At 40.1% G+C, this 18,767-nt stretch overlaps 1 protein-coding gene across 21 annotated transcripts in view; it reads left to right on the forward strand.

Moving 5' to 3' along the window:
* Positions 1 to 18,767, forward strand: part of TTLL5 (tubulin tyrosine ligase like 5) — a 274,823-nt gene that overhangs the window by 47,730 nt on the left and 208,326 nt on the right. For all 21 annotated transcript variants that reach the window (XR_013440787.1, XR_013440786.1, XR_013440789.1 and 18 more), the window contains 5 exons: positions 3,441 to 3,542; positions 5,274 to 5,365; positions 6,145 to 6,252; positions 16,799 to 16,880; positions 18,448 to 18,509. Coding sequence is in view for 17 of the 21 variants with exons in the window: in XM_078053996.1 (XP_077910122.1) it covers positions 3,441 to 3,542; positions 5,274 to 5,365; positions 6,145 to 6,252; positions 16,799 to 16,880; positions 18,448 to 18,509 (446 nt within the window). In the remaining 4 variants the exon portion in view is untranslated. The remainder of the gene's footprint in view (positions 1 to 3,440; positions 3,543 to 5,273; positions 5,366 to 6,144; positions 6,253 to 16,798; positions 16,881 to 18,447; positions 18,510 to 18,767) is intronic.

Genomic DNA, 18,767 nt, shown 5'->3' on the forward strand with positions numbered 1-18,767 from the left:
CCTTGCTGGAGTTTAGAGTATAAATTCCTCAGTGCAAAGGAAGATTAGGACGAAGAAACCTTATTTGTTGGAGATGCAGTCCTGTTGAAAAAAGGGGTGTGGAAATGACGGATGCGTGGAGTACCAGGTTACTCAACTGCCAGGCTTTTGCCAGTCTTTTCTTGTTGTCGACCAAGTTAGATCAGGTCCTCATATCAAGGAGAGATGAAAACCCTCTTTCTCTGAAGCAGAACCTTTTCCCTCCCTCTCGATCATTATTCTTTTGGGGGAGAGGATGGCAGGAGGTATGTCACTGTGGAGTAATGTCTGGGTGGGTCCTCTTTGCATTTCATTAGAATTCAGAGAATGACAGTCACCCACTTGATTGGAGAATGTCTATAGAAGGAAGATTGGGATGCATAGATAAGGTTTACTTACCATGGAGTGACATGGTTGGAAGTTAGGTGATAAATACGGGAAGTTTCTGAAAAATCAGAGGTCCTTCTCATGCACAGACATAATGGTCATTAAACCCTTGTCCCTTAACCATACATGCCTGGTCAACATTTTCTCTTTGTCCACATCCTTCTTCCTGTCCTCATGTTTGTTTAATTTTGGGGTTTTTGGGGGTTGTTTTTCACTTTTCTTTCTTTGGCTTTCATATATTTCTAGCACAGGGAATTAGGAAGCGGAGATAGTGGGTGGGTGAGAAGAAATAGAGAAGAGGAACATTTTTAAATGCTGCCCTTTAATGTGGTAGAAATTCATGTTGACTTCATAGTCTGAGTAAGCATATGTAAATAATTTGTAAATCATATGAAAATAAACTTGTGGCCTTCCAGGATTTTTTTTCACACACTTGGATATGCCTCTTGGGAAAACCACTTTAGTGAAGGGTGATATGGTTATAGTGGTATGTAAACAGGGGTTGATATTTACCATAACCATTCGACTCGAGTGTCCTTTTGTTGATGTTGAGTATCACTGGAAAGTTTTCTCTTTCCCTGGTTACTTCCTTCAGAGGCACGTATATTTTATACTTTGGTCTTCTTTTGACAACAGTCCAGGGTATCAAATTGCTGCTCTGTTTTCAGTGGGCTCCATGTTTAATCCCTCTGTCTTTTGCCTTCATTCCAAATTCAGGAATTAGTCTCCTACGCTATGCTCATATTTATGCTGTTCTTGCAGACCTAGGCTTTGTGTGCTGTTAATGCTGCCGTTATTATTTCTTAAAATGAACTTTATAGATCAGTTCTGGTATTTCTACAGATGAGTTTTAAATCTGTACAACGTGATACCAACAGTTTTTTCTTTTTTGCTTAATGTTTTCCATAGAATGCCATGGTGCCAGGCACTATGTACGCGCCCACTAGGTGTTTCTTGACCAGCTAATGCCCCGTCATCCACAGCATCCCACACACAATTTCCCAGGCGTGGGTGACCCTATTTTCATTTTTCACCCTTCCTATTGGTCTAAGGTTCTATAAGAGAAGCAACATCTTGTGGTTAAGAACATGTGTTGTGGAGTCAGTGTGTGTGGGGGGGTATTTATGAATTTATTAAAGTTACATTCTTTGAACTTAATATTACTTATGCATTATTACAACAGCCAGATTTGCAGACAGCAATATTGAGGGTGAGAAAATAATTCAATTTAGGGAGAAATGATTGTTTCAACATTTAACCAGATATATATGGGACAACAACATTGTGACTAAGAGCATGGGTTTCAGAGTCAGACAGCCTTGGTTTTGATTCTGGCTGTGCTATTTCTTTTTTTTTCTTTTTAAGTTTTTATTTAAATTCCAGCTAGTTAACATATAGTGTAATATTAGTTGCAGGTGTACAATATACTGATTCAGCACTTCCATACAACACTTGGTGCTCATCACAACAAGTACACTCCTTAATCTCTCTCTCTTTTTTTCCTCCCTTCACTGTGTAGAAGTTTTTTATTTTGATGTAGTCCCAATAGTTTATTTTTGCTTTTGTTTCCCTTGCCTCAGGAGACCTATCTAGAAAGAAGTTGCTAGGCCGATGTCAAAGAAGTTACTGCCTGTATTCTCTTCTAGGATGATTCTTATGGTTTCAGGTCTCACATTTAGGTCTTTAATCCATTTTGAATTTATTTTTATGTATGATGGAAGAAAGTCTAGTTTCATTCTTTCACATGTTGCTATCCAGTTTTCCCAATACCATTTGTTGAAGAGACTGTCTTTTTCCCATTGGATATTCTTTCCTGCTTTGTCGAAGATTAGTTGACCATATAGTTGTGGGTTCATTTCTGGGTTTTCCATTCTGTTCTCCTCATCTATGTGTCTATTTTTTGTGCCAGTACCATACTGTTTTGATTACTACAGCTTTGTAATATAACTTGAAGCCTGGAATTGTGATGCTTCCAGCTTTGCTTTTCTTTTTCAAGATTTCTTTGGCTATTCTGGGTCTTTTGTGGCTCCATACAAATTTTAGAATTATTTGTTCTAGCTCTGCAAAAATGCTGTTGGTATTTTGATAGGGATTGCATTAAATGTGTAGATGGCTTTGGGTAGTATAGACATTTTAACAATATTTGTTCTTCCAGTCCATGAGCATGGAATGTCTTTCCATTTCTTTGTGTCCTCTTCAATTTCTTTCATAACTGTTCTATAGTTTTCAGAGTACAGATCTTTGAGCTCTTTGATTAGGCTTATTACTAGGTATCTTATTGTTTTTGGTGTAATTGTAGATGGGATTGGTTCCTTAGTTTCTCTTTCTGCTGCTTCGTTGTTGGTGTATAGAAATGCAACGCATTTCTGTATGTTGATTTTGTATCCTGTGACTTCACTGAATTTATCAGTTCTAGCAGGTTTTTTGTGGAGTTTTTGGGTTTTCTGTATATAGTATCGTGTCATTTGCAAATAGTGAAAGTTTTACTTCTTCCTTGCCAATTTGGATGCCTTTTATTTCTTTTTGTTGTCTGATAGCTGTGGCTAGGACTTCCAGTACTGTGTTGAATAAAAGTGGTGAGAGTGGACATCCTTGTCTTGTTCCTGATCTTAGGGGAGAAGCTCTCAGTTTTTTCCCATTGAAGATGATGTTAGCTGTGGGTTTTTTCATATATGGCCTTTATTATGTTGAGGTATAGTCCCCCCCAAGCCTACTTTGTGGAGGGTTTTTATCAAGAATGGATATTGTACTTTGTTAGTGTAATTTTGGACAAATTACTTAATCTTTCTAGGTTACATTTTAGTTTTTATATCCACTCTAAAAATGAGATATAATATTATCTACTTCAGAGACTTGCTTTAAGGAATGAATTAAATATTATATATGAAGCACCATAGGAGTGAGCACTTATCAAGCACTCATTATTTGTTAATGATATCACTCTCCTTTTATTAATACGACATTGATCCTGAGTTCTAGCCTACATTTCCTTGAACCCCTGCTCCTGACATTTAACTTAATGTCCTTTCTATCAGGTTTGCAACTGTGCGGTATGATCAAGGAGCCAAGAACATTCGGAACCAGTTCATGCACCTGACAAACTACAGTGTGAATAAGAAGAGTGGAGACTATGTCAGGTATTGGCTACAGCTGAGCCAACATCCACGTGTGGGTGTTGTGGGTGTGGAAAGTCAGCTCGTTGTCCTGCATTTACCTCCATGTAACCTACGGGAAGCCGTCTGTCATTTAGCACATTTAGCTGCTGCTTCTCCATTGCTTGCCCTCCCTGTTACAGTGTCACCTTTCTCTACCAAAATATGCCTTCCTAAATTTCGTCTTCACCGTCTTTTCTCACTTGACTGACGTGTGGGAATTTAATAGGCATATGGAACTTTTTAGAAGTCAAGAAATGAGGTTATTTCAGCACTTGGCAAAATGTATCAAAAGCTTTAAAAATATTGGTACCCTTTGACCCAGCATTTCCATTTCTAGGAACTTAACCTTAAGAAATAACAAGAGATGTGTGCACAAGATCAGAGAGAATGTTCATGACTGTACATTGTCAGGTGGAAAAAACAGGTTGCCAGACACTACTTGTAGTTTACTTTCTTTTTTGAATATATAAGATAACTAAAGCTGTTTATGTTTGCCGAGGGGAGAAAATGGAAACTATAAGGATATATACTAAAATGTTAGCAGTGCTTAACTGTGGTGGACAGGATTATGGGTGGGTGACTTCTGTTTTCTTCTCTGTGCTTTCTTCTCTGTGCTGAAGTAAAAACTTGTATGATTGGGGGGAAAAAGTTAGGAATAAATTAAATGAAGAAAGAAATGAGGCCATCTCAGAAAAGGATTCAGTGGAAGGGAGTACAAGCCCAGCTGTGTGGAAATATTCCTTCTGCTCTGTTTTCTTTCATCCTGATAATTTTGCCAGAAAGTGGAAAAATAAAAAAGAAACCCAAACAGTTACTTTCTACTCAGACTAAAAATAGGTGTCTAGAAGGTCCAAGGAAAGGAAGAAAAGAATCTGGAAGTGATGGCATAGTTGCCAAAGCTCTATAGATTTCATGGAGTGTCCTGTGACCAGTGTTTGGAATGGTTGAAGATATCATATCCTTCACTCTGGAAGATGAGCAGACATGCAGCTAGTGGGTGGTGGGGTGGTGGTAGGGAATGAGGGGGCAGCTGCGAAACACGAGTTCCAGATTGCAAGACCCTTCCAATGGTCTTGGCAGTGTACCCTGTTTGCCAGTCTGCTGCTCTAGCAGGGGGGTACTTCTTCGCTTTCATTGTTGCTCCAGTGCATTCTCCCTTCAGTGATAACTCAGAAAGTATCAAAAAAAGCTGTGTATACCTCTGAAGCGGAGGGAGCTTGCTTCAGATGCTAACGCAGTTCTGTGCTGGGTTAGCTCATTAAAATGCTACACTACATAAGCTCACTAGCCCACCCAGACTCAGTTCTGGTCCGAAAATGGCATTAGAAGTTCTTCTGTGGGCTCATGTGACATTTACCTCAAAGTCTAGGTTAGTATCCCTGAACATTTCACTCTGTTAATGTATTGTAACCACTCTTAAATTGTTTACATTCTTTCACACATTTCTTCCACCCTTTCATGATACATAATTGTTTGCTTAAGGAAGAATTTGCTGCCTTCTCCCCTACCCCCATCGGTAAGGGAGGCCATATGCATTTTCATTTCAATGGTAGGTAGGGATGTATGACCAAAACGACCAAGCAAAGTTGCTGAGTGGAGGTCAGCAAAGGGAATGTTTTCCCAAAGATTAAAAGGACAAGTATTTGTAAAAAATCTGATTTCTGCTGCCAGGCCTATTCGCATGTGTGACCTCTATCCATTCCTTTGTTTTAGCTGTGATGATCCAGAGGTGGAGGATTATGGGAACAAATGGAGCATGAGTGCCATGCTTAGGTATCTGAAACAGGAAGGCAGAGATACAACTGGTGAGTACCAGGCCTTTTTCCCTGTTGACCTCTCTCCTCTGTGTAACCTGCCCTGGCCTCTCAGCATGAGTCACCCTCTGTAGTTCTGACAGTGTCACTGAGACATCTGATGGGGTCATTGGTGGTGGTGTCAAGTTTTCCTGCCCTGTCCAAGATGGAGAACAGGCTTTCCATGAGCCCTGAAATCTTGTTCTAGTTTGGAAGGCACAACTTTTTCCTTTAGCCTTTAGTGAATTAATCCTTCTTAAGTGTTGAACTGCAAACTGAAATACTTTCTCCATATTGGCCATGAGTGCAAATTTGTCCAAGTTAATCTCTCTCATTCATGTTGCTGAATTGGAGAATGAGCAGTGTCAAATAGGAGTACAGGGTTTGGCATAAAAATGGACACTACTGCTGAGCCTTGAGCAGAGTGAGAAGTGCGCAAAAGGCTAAGCTCAGTCTACAAAGAGATGGGTGGGTGGTAGGAGAAGGCCGAAAGGCGGGGAGTAAGGCTTCCTTTCCATTCCATGTCTGTCTTTTGTCGTAGCAGGCCACTTGAGTACAGTCCCCAGCACCTACATTCTGGACTGTGTCAACTTATTCCTAGATACGCCTTCTCCTGGAGTACCTATTTGCATGACCGCCACCTAGAGACTTTTTGGCGTGAGCACACGTGCTTTTATAATCACACTGGGTTCTGGAATCCAGTCTTTCTACTCCATGCATTATAGTGTTTCTTCCTTCTGCTGCTGCTGCTGCTGCTGCTTTTTCTTCTTTTTCTTTTTTTTTTTTTGTAGTATTGATGGCCCATGTGGAAGACCTGATTATTAAGACTATAATCTCTGCTGAACTAGCTATTGCTACAGCCTGTAAAACCTTTGTTCCTCACCGCAGCAGTTGTTTTGGTAAGGAGACTCAAGAAGTTTACTATGTTTTATGAAAAGGGGGTTGGGAAGTTGGGATGGGATCCTGGGGTAGAGAGGCTTAGTGATTCTACAGGAATAAGAGGTATGTGGTGGACTTTTCTTTCTAGGCTCACATAGCACATGAAGGTCCCACTAAGAGGCCAGTGGTGAGCTTACTTGGAGGTCCCCTGAGGACTCACGAGCTTTCTGTGTGGGAAGCAGGGATTGGAACTAAAGTATGGGTCTCTTTGTCAGAGTGCAATCAGAAAAAGCCTGCAATGGACTGTACAGGAATCCAGCTTTAACAAATATATTCCAGAGCTCTTTGGCAGCCAGACTGGGAACCGTTCCAAGAAGCTCTGGCTGGTACCAGTATGTGCTTTCTCCCAGTTTCCAATGACTCCTCCTTTTTGTTTTAGTCTTCTTTCTAGTGGCTTTCTCCCCCCACCTCTCTTTCTTCTCCTCCTCTTCCTCCTTCCCTCCCCTTTTCTCCCACCCATAACTCTCCGATTGCACAGAGAAGGAGTAAGAAACAGTTCACAACTCCTGGATCAGGAAGTCCATTCCTCCTGACCCACTGGCTGTGACAGGCACCAAGGGCGCCTGCGCACGTTTGCTTTCTGTGTGGGTGTGAGCTCTTTAGTGATTGCCAGTGTCAGTGTCTGTAAAGTCCACTAGGCTTTCGGCAGGTGGTAGGCTTTGTTAGTAAAACACACTAGGGTCATTGCTGGGGGGATATTTAAAGTAATACAGTAGTGAGGATATAAGGCATGGCTTGCTCGGGAGGCTGGGTAACAGGAAAGTAGAGAACATGGCTGTTAGAGCCTGATGGAGTTAGTTTAAAAGCCATTCGCACCCCTTACTAGTTTTCTCATTTTCAGCAAGTTACTCCAGTCCTGTTTCCTCAACTTTAAAATGGCAGTAATGATGGTACCTACCCCCCAAGGGTACCATGAAGATCAGATGAGATGATGTGTGCAAAGCAGTTGGCCCAATGTCTGCTCTTCAATTTGCGCTCAATAGAAATTATTTCTTTGTTATTTTTATAACTAGAATTAATAATTCTTGACCTCTTTCATGGATTATCGTAATAGTCTGTACTTGAGGGGCACTAAAAAAGGGAGGTGTTGAGACTCCGAATAGAAGAGCTTAGATAAACCAGGACCTGAAATTATATAGGAAAAGAAGAGGTTGTGACATCTTTTCTAAATGCAGATATGTTCATGTCTTGTAAAACCCTCACATGGCTCCTTAGGCTTAACTAGTAAATAGAAACTTATATGACTTCAAGGCTTCTAAGGACCTGACCCCAGCTGAATTTTCTAAAAATTCTAGAATTTTTAAGAAATTTCTAGAATCTCCACTTACACCTTATAATCCAACTATAGCACTGAGCACTCCATGCCTCTGTGCCTCGGTATAAATTCTGCTGTCCTGTCTGCCCGGCACACTCCTGTTCATGTTCTAAGACTCAGCTTGACCATTGCCTTTTCTAGGAACCCTTGCTTAACGGAGTGCCCTGTTGTGTCTCCTTTCTCATGCTGTTCGATACTTTGTTCTGTTATGTTCTTTTCCTATCATATTGTGATGTTTTGTTTACATGTGCACTTCCCCCTTAGTCTCTGAGCTTATTGCCTCAATTCTCAGTAGCCACTGTGTCTCCCCTTCCCCTCTCACTCTCTTTTTGCCAAACCAAACCTTTCACCGTCTCCCTGGGCCTGCCAGGTCCTTCCCTCCCCCTCTGCCTTTGCACCTGCTTTATCCTATGTTTGACAGATTTTTCTCATGTTACTTTACTTAATAGATTACCGACATCTTTTCAAGATGAAGTCAAGTATCAGTTCTTTGGTGAATTTTTTCCTAAGTATTCCAGTCACAGCCCTCCCAGCCCCCAGCTTTCCATTCATAATTTGCAGTGGTACCTGATTGTCATCTGGTACGCATTTATGTGTCTGACTCCCCTCCTGGACTAGAAGCTCCTTGCAGACAGGAGCGGTGTCTCCCTAGTTTCTGTTCCTCTTGTGCACAATAGCATTGTTTTTGCTCTTAGAGGATGTTTAAGAAATGTTTGTGAATGAATCATTGGTACTTGCTCTAATTGCCTTTTGGTGGCCTTTGATAGTAGGCTTCTCGGTAGATCTGGTTTGGTAAGGGCCTAGAGCTCTTAGCATTATTGTGAACTGTTTGAGGAAGGGGCGCATAGAACATATCTTCAACTTCAGAAACCTCACTAGATTAAAAAACTAAAGTTTCTTTTCCACATCTACTTGGCTCTTATATGAGGGTAAATTTCTTGGCATAAAAATTTTTGTTGTAGAAATGATCATAAGCTGTTCTGAAGGTTTCCTTTTCTATTTGTTTTATTACCTGATTGCCTTTTGCAAGCTTGAGAATTTCTGGAACTTAATGGCAGTGGAGATTCCGACATGAAATAAGTAGTGACTTTCTCTGACTCAGTGAAATACCCCTAAGTCCATTTCATCATCCATGGGTCCCCTTTCCCCCTCCCTGCTTTTCTTCAGTTTTAATAAAGTGAGTGCATCTGGAGTTTTTTAAGTTGTTGACTGTCTTCTTGGCTTTTGTGGTTCTAATTCCACTTCCTGTCAACCCTGGGATTTTGTGTGCTTCATTAACCTCCCCCCATCAGATACGATTTTGTATACGTGTATATATTTGTGCAAGTCTCTCTGGCTCCCACTGACTCCTGCTAGCTTCCCCTGGTGTTCAAGTTACAAGGAGTAAACTGGGTTTGTTTTTTCTCTCTCTCTTTCTTTCTTCCTTCCTTCCTTCCTTCCTTCCTTCCTTCCTTCCCTCCCTCCCTCCATCCTTCCTTCCTTCCTTTCTTTCTTTCTTTTTCTTTCTTTCTTCCTTCCTTCCTCCCTCCCTCCCTTTTTCTTTCTTTCTTTCTTTCTTTCTTTCTTCCTTTCTTCCTTTCTTCCTTTCTTCCTTTTCTTTCTTTTTAGAATAAACAGGAATTGAGAGCGTCCCAGAATAATTTGGCTTGCACAGAGCATTGGTGCTTTTAAGTGGAAGCCAGTGGTCCAGTGATGGGGTTCACTATATTTTTTTGGTTGTGGTTTCACCCATACACATTATGGATCTTGGCTAGGAGCATTCCATTTCTAAGCGTTTCTGTCCTTCTGACTTCTTTCCCACTCTACCACCCGTAATGCTTGACTATGCTTTTTGGGACTTCCAGTATTCTGTTCATTTGTTTATCTATGCATTTAACTTATTTTCAGTCCCTGCTGAAAGGCATAGATTATAAGTGTTGTTCCTCTCAAACTGGATTTTACATGGATGGTATATACATACACCTGCATTGTATTATTGGCATTTAGCCGTAGACTTAGAAACCTTCACAAACAACCTGAAACTTAGCTGTGCCGTGTAATGCCTTCTCATAGATTTGTACATCTGGAAAGGACCCCAGAGAATAATTAGTCCATATAAAGAAGTTGAGGCCTGAGAAACTTAAGACCCTTCCCGAGGTTCCAGAGCTTGTGAGTGGAAGAGCCCACGTGAAGGAGACCTGGCCTGGAGGGCAGGGGTCCACAAGATGGTTGGCTGTCAGGTCATCTTGATCATTGCACTCTTGATTTATAGAGTTTTTGATGCCTCTCCCAATAAAATAGATTTCTGGCACTCTAATTTTTACTGCCTTCAATATTGTAAAAATATGGTACCATGTGAAATATATGTGTAAACAGCAACCCTTTAAGTATGCTTAGGAAATTGGCACTGTGACATAACTGGCAAAGAGAATGGCTTTTTTGACCAGTTGGAGAAAAATAGCCAAGAGCAACAGGATGTTAGCTGTCCTTTACAGATGCTGCTGCTGACAGCAGTTTTATCTGTGTGTGCGAGGATGGCTGAGGTAACAGGCTGTGATCCTGGTCCTCCCCGGCTCGGGACTCCTCTGAGCCAGCCGTCCTGCCACTTGTAGAGGCGACGAGGCTGGCCTTGTTTAGGTCAGAGGCCAGGGACAGTCCATGCTCAGTACACCTGTCTCTGTCGAATGAATGCTAGTTTGGCCTTCCATTGCTCATGTTCTAGACCATTTCATAGGGTAAACTGACATTCTCAAAGGGTGGGTGTCCATAAATATTTGTTGAAGGAATGAAAGTGGGCAGCATACATTCCCCAATTATGTAAACTACTTGACCATCACCAACAAAAGTCAGCAAACAGTTCACTTTTCTTTCTTTCTTCTTTTTTAAACAGTTCACTTTTTGAGAGAGTCTCCTTTCTGCTTTATCCCGTGCTCCTATTCAGGTGGGAAGGGAAGTTTACTGTAGACGGGGCTTGGGAAGAAGGAAGTACCTACTGTTTGTCAAGCACTTTTCATTGGTTATTCCCTTTAGCCCTCTTAAGGGTTTTGTTGGTATTTATTACCCATGTTTTTTAGCAAGGAGAAAGGATTCAGAAAGGTTAAATAATCTGTCCTAGGTCACACAGTTAACAAATGGCAGAGCCAAGTTTGGGAGCCAGGTCTCTCTGGCTCTTTCTCCACTCACATTAACACAAGCTCTGATGAGTCTGACCACTTTTGGCATGTTCCATATCCTGGATTCTCCTCCTGCTCTCCTGTAACTAGATCTCAGGAAAAATGATATCATTCTCTCTAGCAGATCAGGCCTGAAAAAGGCACTCTTTCGGCTCTAAACAACAGTACCGAGTCCTAGATGCTTCTTTCAAATCTACCTTTACATATGGTAGCCAGATACCATATTGATTTATTGGACTAGTTAACAAATTGGCTCTGGGCTTTTTCTTTTATTTAGCTCATTTTCCTGTGGGATCTTGATCTGCTTTTTTCCAACTTCTCCTTCTGGACCCCAGATAAAGACTTCCTCCTTAGGTTTTCAACTCAAATCCAAAGCCAAGGTAAAAAGAATTTCCTTTATACAATAGTATTTGACTGGCAGTGCGGACTGGCTAATGTCAGCACTTTCCACTGCCTCAGGATTACAGCTGCAGCTGGGGCTTTGTTTCTGGGGAGGGTTAGTGGATTGATTCCACAATTAGTGGTGTGACATGTTTAGTAATCTGTTAGGCGTTGGACGCGTTATTATTTTCCCTATCAAATCTTTTTTTCCTCCCTTCCTAGACCACCCTTTATCAAGTTTTTTTTTTAATATGTCTTAATATGTAAACATCTTAATAATAATGTCTCTTATTGTCTTTATGGTTACTACCTTTATTATGAATATTTCAAGTCTTGTCCTAGGGCTATTTTGGGGGGAGTAGCTACATATTACTTTGTCTTTTTTAGAAGTTGTACAGTATTTTTCATTTAATTTTTTTTTCTTTTTTCCTTCTCTTTTCTTTTTCTTTCTTTTAGTGTTTCTTGATTGCTTCCTATGTGCTTTTTATGGTGCAGGCTGCTTGCAGGATAACGATGAATGAGACATGGCCCTCCCCTCCAGTGATGGGCAGGAGCAGACATGAAGTGATAAATGACAGTACGGGTAGTAGAGTGACTTGGGTACTCTTGGAATACACCAGAGCTACCAGCTATGCCTAGGGGAAGCCGGGGAAAGCCATTTCTAACAGAGGGAATATGATGTGCCCAGTGCAGTGTCCAGACACAGTGTGATACTGTTTGAAGTGGGAAGCTCATTGTGACTAGCTAGAGCCTGCGTGGGAGGAGTTGGCAGGAGATGAGGGTATGGAAGTAGATCAGGGCCTGATTATAGAGGACTGACACATTTAAATTCATCCTGTAGACAACAGACAAGCCATTGGAGTTTTTTGAGCCAGAGAGCAATAAGATTATTATTATTTTCTTTCATTTTTATCATGATTTGACCCAAAGCTTGGTAGGACAGAATTACAACAAAGGAAATACTGTACAACGTGACTAGAAGTGACTAATTTAAAATCCTGTAGGAGCCAACCTGACATCAAGTGTCTCTTATTGGGCCAGTTCACAGCCTGTCTCTATCTGACTATTAGATTTATGTCTTAGAAATTCTGATGGCCATATGGAAAATGGACTGCAGTGGGGAGAGACTAGTCCTAGGGAAATGAATGGGAGGTAAGAAGTATGCAGCAATAATATAAACTTAGCACATGATCCAGCAATCCCACTTGTAGCTATTTACCCAAGAAAAGTAATATATGTTCACACAGATACCTGTACGTGAAGGTTTATAGCAGCTTTATTCATAATCATCAAACATTGGAAGCAACCCAAATGTCCATGAACTGTTGAATGGATGAACAAGTTGTGGTATATCCATAACATGGAATAAAAGGAATGAACTACACTATTGAAACACAGTTACACAGATAAATCTCAAAAGCACAATGCTAAGTGAAAGAAGCCACTCTTAAAGGCTAATACTGTATGATTTCATTTATTTGACTTTCTGGAAAAGGCAGAGATCAGATCAATGATTGCTGGTGGGATGGGGAGTGAGAATTGACTCTAAGGGTCGTGGGGAGTGTCTGTGATAGAATTGTTCTATATCTTAATTGTGGTGGTTGTTAAACAACTATATACATTTGTTTAAACTCATCAAACTACAATTTAAAAGGGTGAATTTTGTTGTATGTAAATTATACAGTAATTTTATTATCTCAGTAAACTTGTTTTAAGACAAGAAACAGTGATAGGTGGATGAATCTCAGAAATGCTAAATGAAAGAAGCCAGACTCAAGAGAGTATATACTGTATGCTCCCATTTATGACATTCTAGAATGGACAAAATGAATCCATGGTGAAAGAAATAAGAATAGTGATTATCTGGGGGTGTGATGAGGGAAAGCAGGCTGTTTACCGGGAAGGGGCATGGGGGATCTTTCTGGGGTAATGGAAATGTTTTTTGTGGGTTGATATGATATGGATTACATGGATGTATCCAATTGTCATCCCTCATCAAATTGTACACTTAAGATCTGTCCTTTTCATTATATATGAATTATATCTCAAAAGGGAATATAGAAGACTGGATTAAAGTGAAATAGAGAAGAGATCTGGTAATGTGTAGGATTTGGGAGGTGATGAAGAGAGTGTTTCTAGCTTTGGAGACTGGTGGATGGGGTTACCATTTTCCAAGGTGAAGAATAATGGGAAGCCAAACAGGTTTGGGAGAAAGATAACAAGTTATGTTCTGTTGAGGTTGAGTACTCGTGGGATATCCTAGTGAAGTTGTCTAGAAGGCGATTGGAGTTACGGATTTGGTGTCCAGGAGACACTTGACTAAAGATATAGATTTGAATGTCATCATCATAATATTAATTGCAGCCATGAGAATACATGAGATCACCCAAGAAGAGAAGTAGAATTGAGAAGGAAAGAGCCCTGAGGATGCCACCCTGAGCAAACCTACCAGTGAATAGCTGGGCAGAAGAGAAGGAATGAAAGGAGGAGGAGAATCAGAAGAGAGCAGTGTCCTGGAACCAAGGGAGAAGAAAGTTCCAATAAGTAAGGGGTGGTCAACAGTATCAGATGTTTGGGCTTCGCAGTAAGGTGGTCTTCGGTGATCACAGTGAGAACAGTCACTGACTTAGACAATGGGAGCAGAAGCAAATTCTTACGGGTTGGGGAATGAATAGGCATTAAGAAGATTAAGGCAGCTAAGTGTAGATTGCTTTTCAGGAAGCTGCATCCAAGAAATAGGGAGATAAGGGTACCAAGGGTAAAGCAGAGGTGGAGCGAGGCTTCTTCTCACTTAGTCACTAGAATATTTTCAAGTTTGTTTTGATTTGGCTGGGGGCTGAAGGAAATACAGCTCAAGAAAGAAAATTTTCCTAAGGAAACATTGTTGAACAGGTGGTAGCAACAGTCCTTTGAAAATACTTGCTCTTCTGTCACGATGAGGACAACACAGAAGAAGAAAGAAAGTAGCCCTCAGAACGGGAAAGACCTAGCTTGCCTGCACCCTTTAATGACAGGAACACTGCTCTATCTCATCCTGGATACTGAGTTTTTGAAATTCTAGAATTTCACATTTCTGCTGCCAAAACACACAATATTAAAGGTGAAGTTTAATATTCTCAGCACAACCTACTTTTTACCTTTTAAAATCTTGAATGTCCATGGAAAAGACCAGTCATAAGTTAAAAGGGTCGTTATAAGGACTTTTGTAGCCTGCCAAGGGCCCAAATCGTTTTTCTTAAGCTGAGTTGATTATTTTAAGAGATAAACCTGATACAAATGCTGTTTTTTCATACCATTTCATACCATACCCCCCCCACACCCCCTCCAGTTCCAGCCTCTGAGGGGAGCTGGGCTTTGCACTGGGTTGTAATGCTATCCCAAACGTAGCCCACTTTTAGATGGTAGTAGGTCCAAGCCTTGTGCGCGTACGGGTGTAGTCAGAGCCAAAACTGATTTTGAGATTGTTTAGCACTGACGGGTTTTATTCACCTGGGTAAAAATTTAGTTGGCACTGCAAAGGGTGTTTTCTCTCTTTGGCTTATTTTTTTTTTCTTCCCAGAATGTTAGTTCTCAGCCTTTCAACTGAGATTCTTGGAATTTGCCTCTAAATTTGGGAAATAGTCAAGTAAATGTGTTGGCTGTTTAATGCAAGGTATTTAAATAATGGGACTCATTGGTTGTCATTCTGATTTTAGTTTGTCCTCATTTGTGGTTGATGCTGCAAATTTGGTCACCGTGTCCATCAAGCATTATTCTTACCCTGTTCCTCATACTATTATTATTAATAATATTACCATTTTATGAAACAGTGGAATCCTGTGCTCTTGCTTGTATAATGTTAACATGGACTTGTAGATTTTGCAATTAAGTTTTTCTTTTTAAATGCCTTTTTTAGTGCTATATCACAAAAGATTTTTTTTTTTTCAGATTAAAAGGGGAATATTCTGTGGGATGATTGAAGATTAGGTAAAATATTCAGAAGAATGTACTGGCCATAAAAGTTATGAATTTGTTACCTAAAAGAGATAGGTGAAGGAGCTTTCTTTTATTTCCATTTTAAAGTACAGATAATTGATTTTTGTGTAGTTACATGATGGTAAATCCCTTCTCAGACTCTCTTTTGGTTTGTGATTATTTTTGCAAATTAAATTGAATCCTAAAGAAGTACTATGGAAGCAAATTCATTCATGACAGCTTTTCCTGAGAGAAAAACTTGAATATGATTGTCTAATCAGTGTTGCATAAATAGGAATTTTGGACATAGCAAAGTTACTGAGTATATAGGTATTGACAGATGGTGATTAATAGAGAAGATAAAGGAAATGAAAGGATGCTAAAGAAATATCAGAGAGAGAAATGATTTCCCCAAGTTCCACAGTGAATAAATGGTAGAGTCATGAGAAGAATCCAGGTCGCTAGATTCCCCTTCTAGGATTCTTGGTCCTATATCAGACTTCCTGTTCAAAAGACAGTCTTTGGCACCATCTTTCTAGAAACTTACATTTACTTTTCTGTGTTTTTGAGAGGATTGAGAAATGGGAGAATCCTTCTTGAAGTAAAGACATCTGTTTGAAAATGAGTTTCTGGAAGATACCTCGTTGTGTTTTGTAGGTGTGAGCTGTGGTCTGTGACCTCTGGTTGAACTGTAAGGAAGCTCGTCTTTTCTCTTGGAAAGAAGATGTAGATGGTTTATTTGAGGGACACGGAGTAGGAAATTTGAGAATGAGTGGGACTTCTGAAAGTCAGATATATTTGATTTATGTATATCAAAGAGGACTGTGGAGAGGGTCTCATTAATGATAAGAGTAAAGGTTGCCAGCTGAGGGTCCAAAGTTAGTGTCATATTATCCTTGCATCCTGGGACAGAAGCCTGCTCATGTTCTTGGTTTGCTCTTTGCAACAGTTGAAGAGTTAGGGAAGAGAATCAGTAAAGAATCCAGAAACTATAGAAATTTGGTCTCTGGCTCCTTCCCCTTTTCAATGATACTAGTGGTGCAGGATGGCTTGTCACAGTCCTGCTGTGTCTGCCACAGGCTCCCTCCTTTCTCTTCTGTCTTTCTATGTTGGGCCATCGTACTTTATTTTCTGTCTTCAAAGGGAAATTGAAACCATAGGAGAGGGGAAGAATACATATATTTTACACTTAGATATCTTCTTGACCTAGGCTGCAAAAGCAAGATCTTGGTTTAGGAAAATGCAATGGAAGGGCCCCAGGGAGATTCCTTCAGGAGATTTTTCTGTTTTCAGAATATGGTGGGACAATCCAGAACAAACCCAAAGCAGCTTTGATGTTGGATGCACTTGTTGTATTCCCATTCCCAACATTTTTTTCTTTTTTTTTTACCCATATGCACAGAAGAATCATGCTTGCTAACTTTTAGAGGTCAGGTCATTTTCTGTGTAGAACTCAGGAATGTCAATAGAGTGGATGATAAAAACAGTGGAATTTTATAAATAAACATTGTTATCTCATTATCTCTAGAGCTTGATTAATTTCTCTTGAACTTGAAAGATTCTCTGCTTCTACTTCCACTCATTACTTATACTCACCAAATTTCTAAGCCTCTGGTGGGAGTTGATTGGATTCAGTCTTCCAGATTTTTGTTCAGTTGTAACATAGAAAATGATCTTGTGTATTGTGTTATGTTGTATTTCTAGAACTCTATGGCTTTGATGTGCTCATAGATTCTACTCTGAAGCCATGGTTGTTGGAAGTAAATCTCTCCCCTTCTTTGGCCTGGTAAGTAGTCTGTTCATCAACTCGAAAAGGACAAACCTTCGATGAGTAGCACTAAAACACTTTTTTTAAAAGTCATTTCTCTTGGCACTAGATTTTTTTACCCTAGTTATATTAGGTAGAAATGACTAGAATTTCTAAATTTGAGGGATTTATGACATGTGGTTAACCTCCAGATGGTAACCACGCGTCCCTATCTTACTAGTCAATTTGTGATCTATAACTATCTTCTTAAGCTTCTAAGGGATGCTTCTTGTGTTCATTTTTATTTGTAGTTCTCTCTCTCTTTTTCTTTTTAACTTTGTAGGTGTTCTGCTAAGGCTAAAGAAATACATGAGGTATTATATTTCCTTTATTACTAAAGGTTTATACAGGCTCAAATCCACATATACTGTAAAGGTATAGAGCTGGGCCTAGGGTAGTATATATAATATTTGGTCCTTTTACCCTTTCTATATTCTGGTCTCCATCTAAGATTAGAGTCTAAAAACTTCAAACAATCTTAAAATTTTTTTTAACCTATCGTTTAGAAGAAGGAAAGAAACATATTTTTTAATACCAGAGAGGATTGTGCTTATATCTGCAGCTGTAGCCAGAATTTCTATTAGCCATACACTTCTCTAAACAGCTAGAGAACCCTAGAGATTTATGCTAGAGACCACCCAGCAGCTGCATTTTTAAGGATGAAAAACGTTGGCAAAATGCCAAGTAATCAAATAAAGACAGATTGACTACTTCATGGGGTGGGAGTTTGGCTTAACCCCAATAGTAAGGTATAGAGCTAGATATCACAGAGATGCTTCAGATGTTGGGCCACTCTTTTGTTAAGTAAGCTCTTTGCAGATTGCCCAGCCAGGTGCATCATAGGATGTTAGAGATGCCCAGAATGATGCATTGGTCCAGTAGCCAAAGTAATCTGGTTCATGGAGGAACACCTCAACACCAAGGCCAGCATGGCAGTCACTGCCACAGGGAGGCTTCCAGCTTTCAGTTCATGTTTCTGTTTCCATGTGGGTTCCTGCTGCATCATCTGGTGATATTTTGGTATAACTTGTATTTTTTTGCCCTCATTTTGCAAGCCTAAAAGCTTAAGAAGATTGATTTAGAACAGAAAATGAAGCCTTAAAAAAAGTACAAAGATGACCAAGTTCCTTCTCTTGCGTGTGAATGTGATTTGACTATTATAGCAGTAAAAAATAATTTGAATGATGGACACACTCATAAAGGAGCATATTAAAAGTCTAAACCTCTAAAATCTGCAGTGATAATGAAGCAGTATTCTTGACTTGTACACAGTTTGAACTGCACAAGACCTTTTGGAGTAAAAAGATTGCATGTCAGGGAATCAACTTTGGTGCTGGACCTGCCCTACAGAGGATGAGTTTAACAGTGGGCTTTTATTTCTAGTATTTTTGCCCAGATTTCTTCTTCTTTTTCCATGGGTTTGATGTGCTTTATGTGTTGCTTCTCATCGACGTTTGGAAGCTCTGCTATATTGAGGCCCATTAGGGGTAGCTATTCTGTTAATCTATAACATTATCGATTGGCCTTTCTTTCTCTCTTCTATTAGTGATGCACCTCTGGACCTAAAGATTAAAGCCAGTATGATTTCAGATATGTTCACTGTTGTAGGTGAGTAGTAGTGTTTTCTGAAGACTCACATAAAAGTTAACCAGAGCATCCATTTTGTCAGGCTCTCTAGGTGTTGCCAACTGGCAGTTCCTAAGCCATGCTGAATGTTTTGTACTGAAAAATTATATTTTCAGGCAAGTGTTTATATGTTTCTACTCCCCCTGGCTCCATCCTGTCCTGAGGCTGAACCACAACTAGGGCTGAGACCTAATTCCTGGGGCACAGGAATTATGAGCCGAGGAAGAGAATTAAGCAAAG

This window comes from Halichoerus grypus, chromosome 8 (genome assembly GCF_964656455.1).
Source record: "Halichoerus grypus chromosome 8, mHalGry1.hap1.1, whole genome shotgun sequence".
NCBI lineage: Eukaryota > Metazoa > Chordata > Mammalia > Carnivora > Phocidae > Halichoerus > Halichoerus grypus.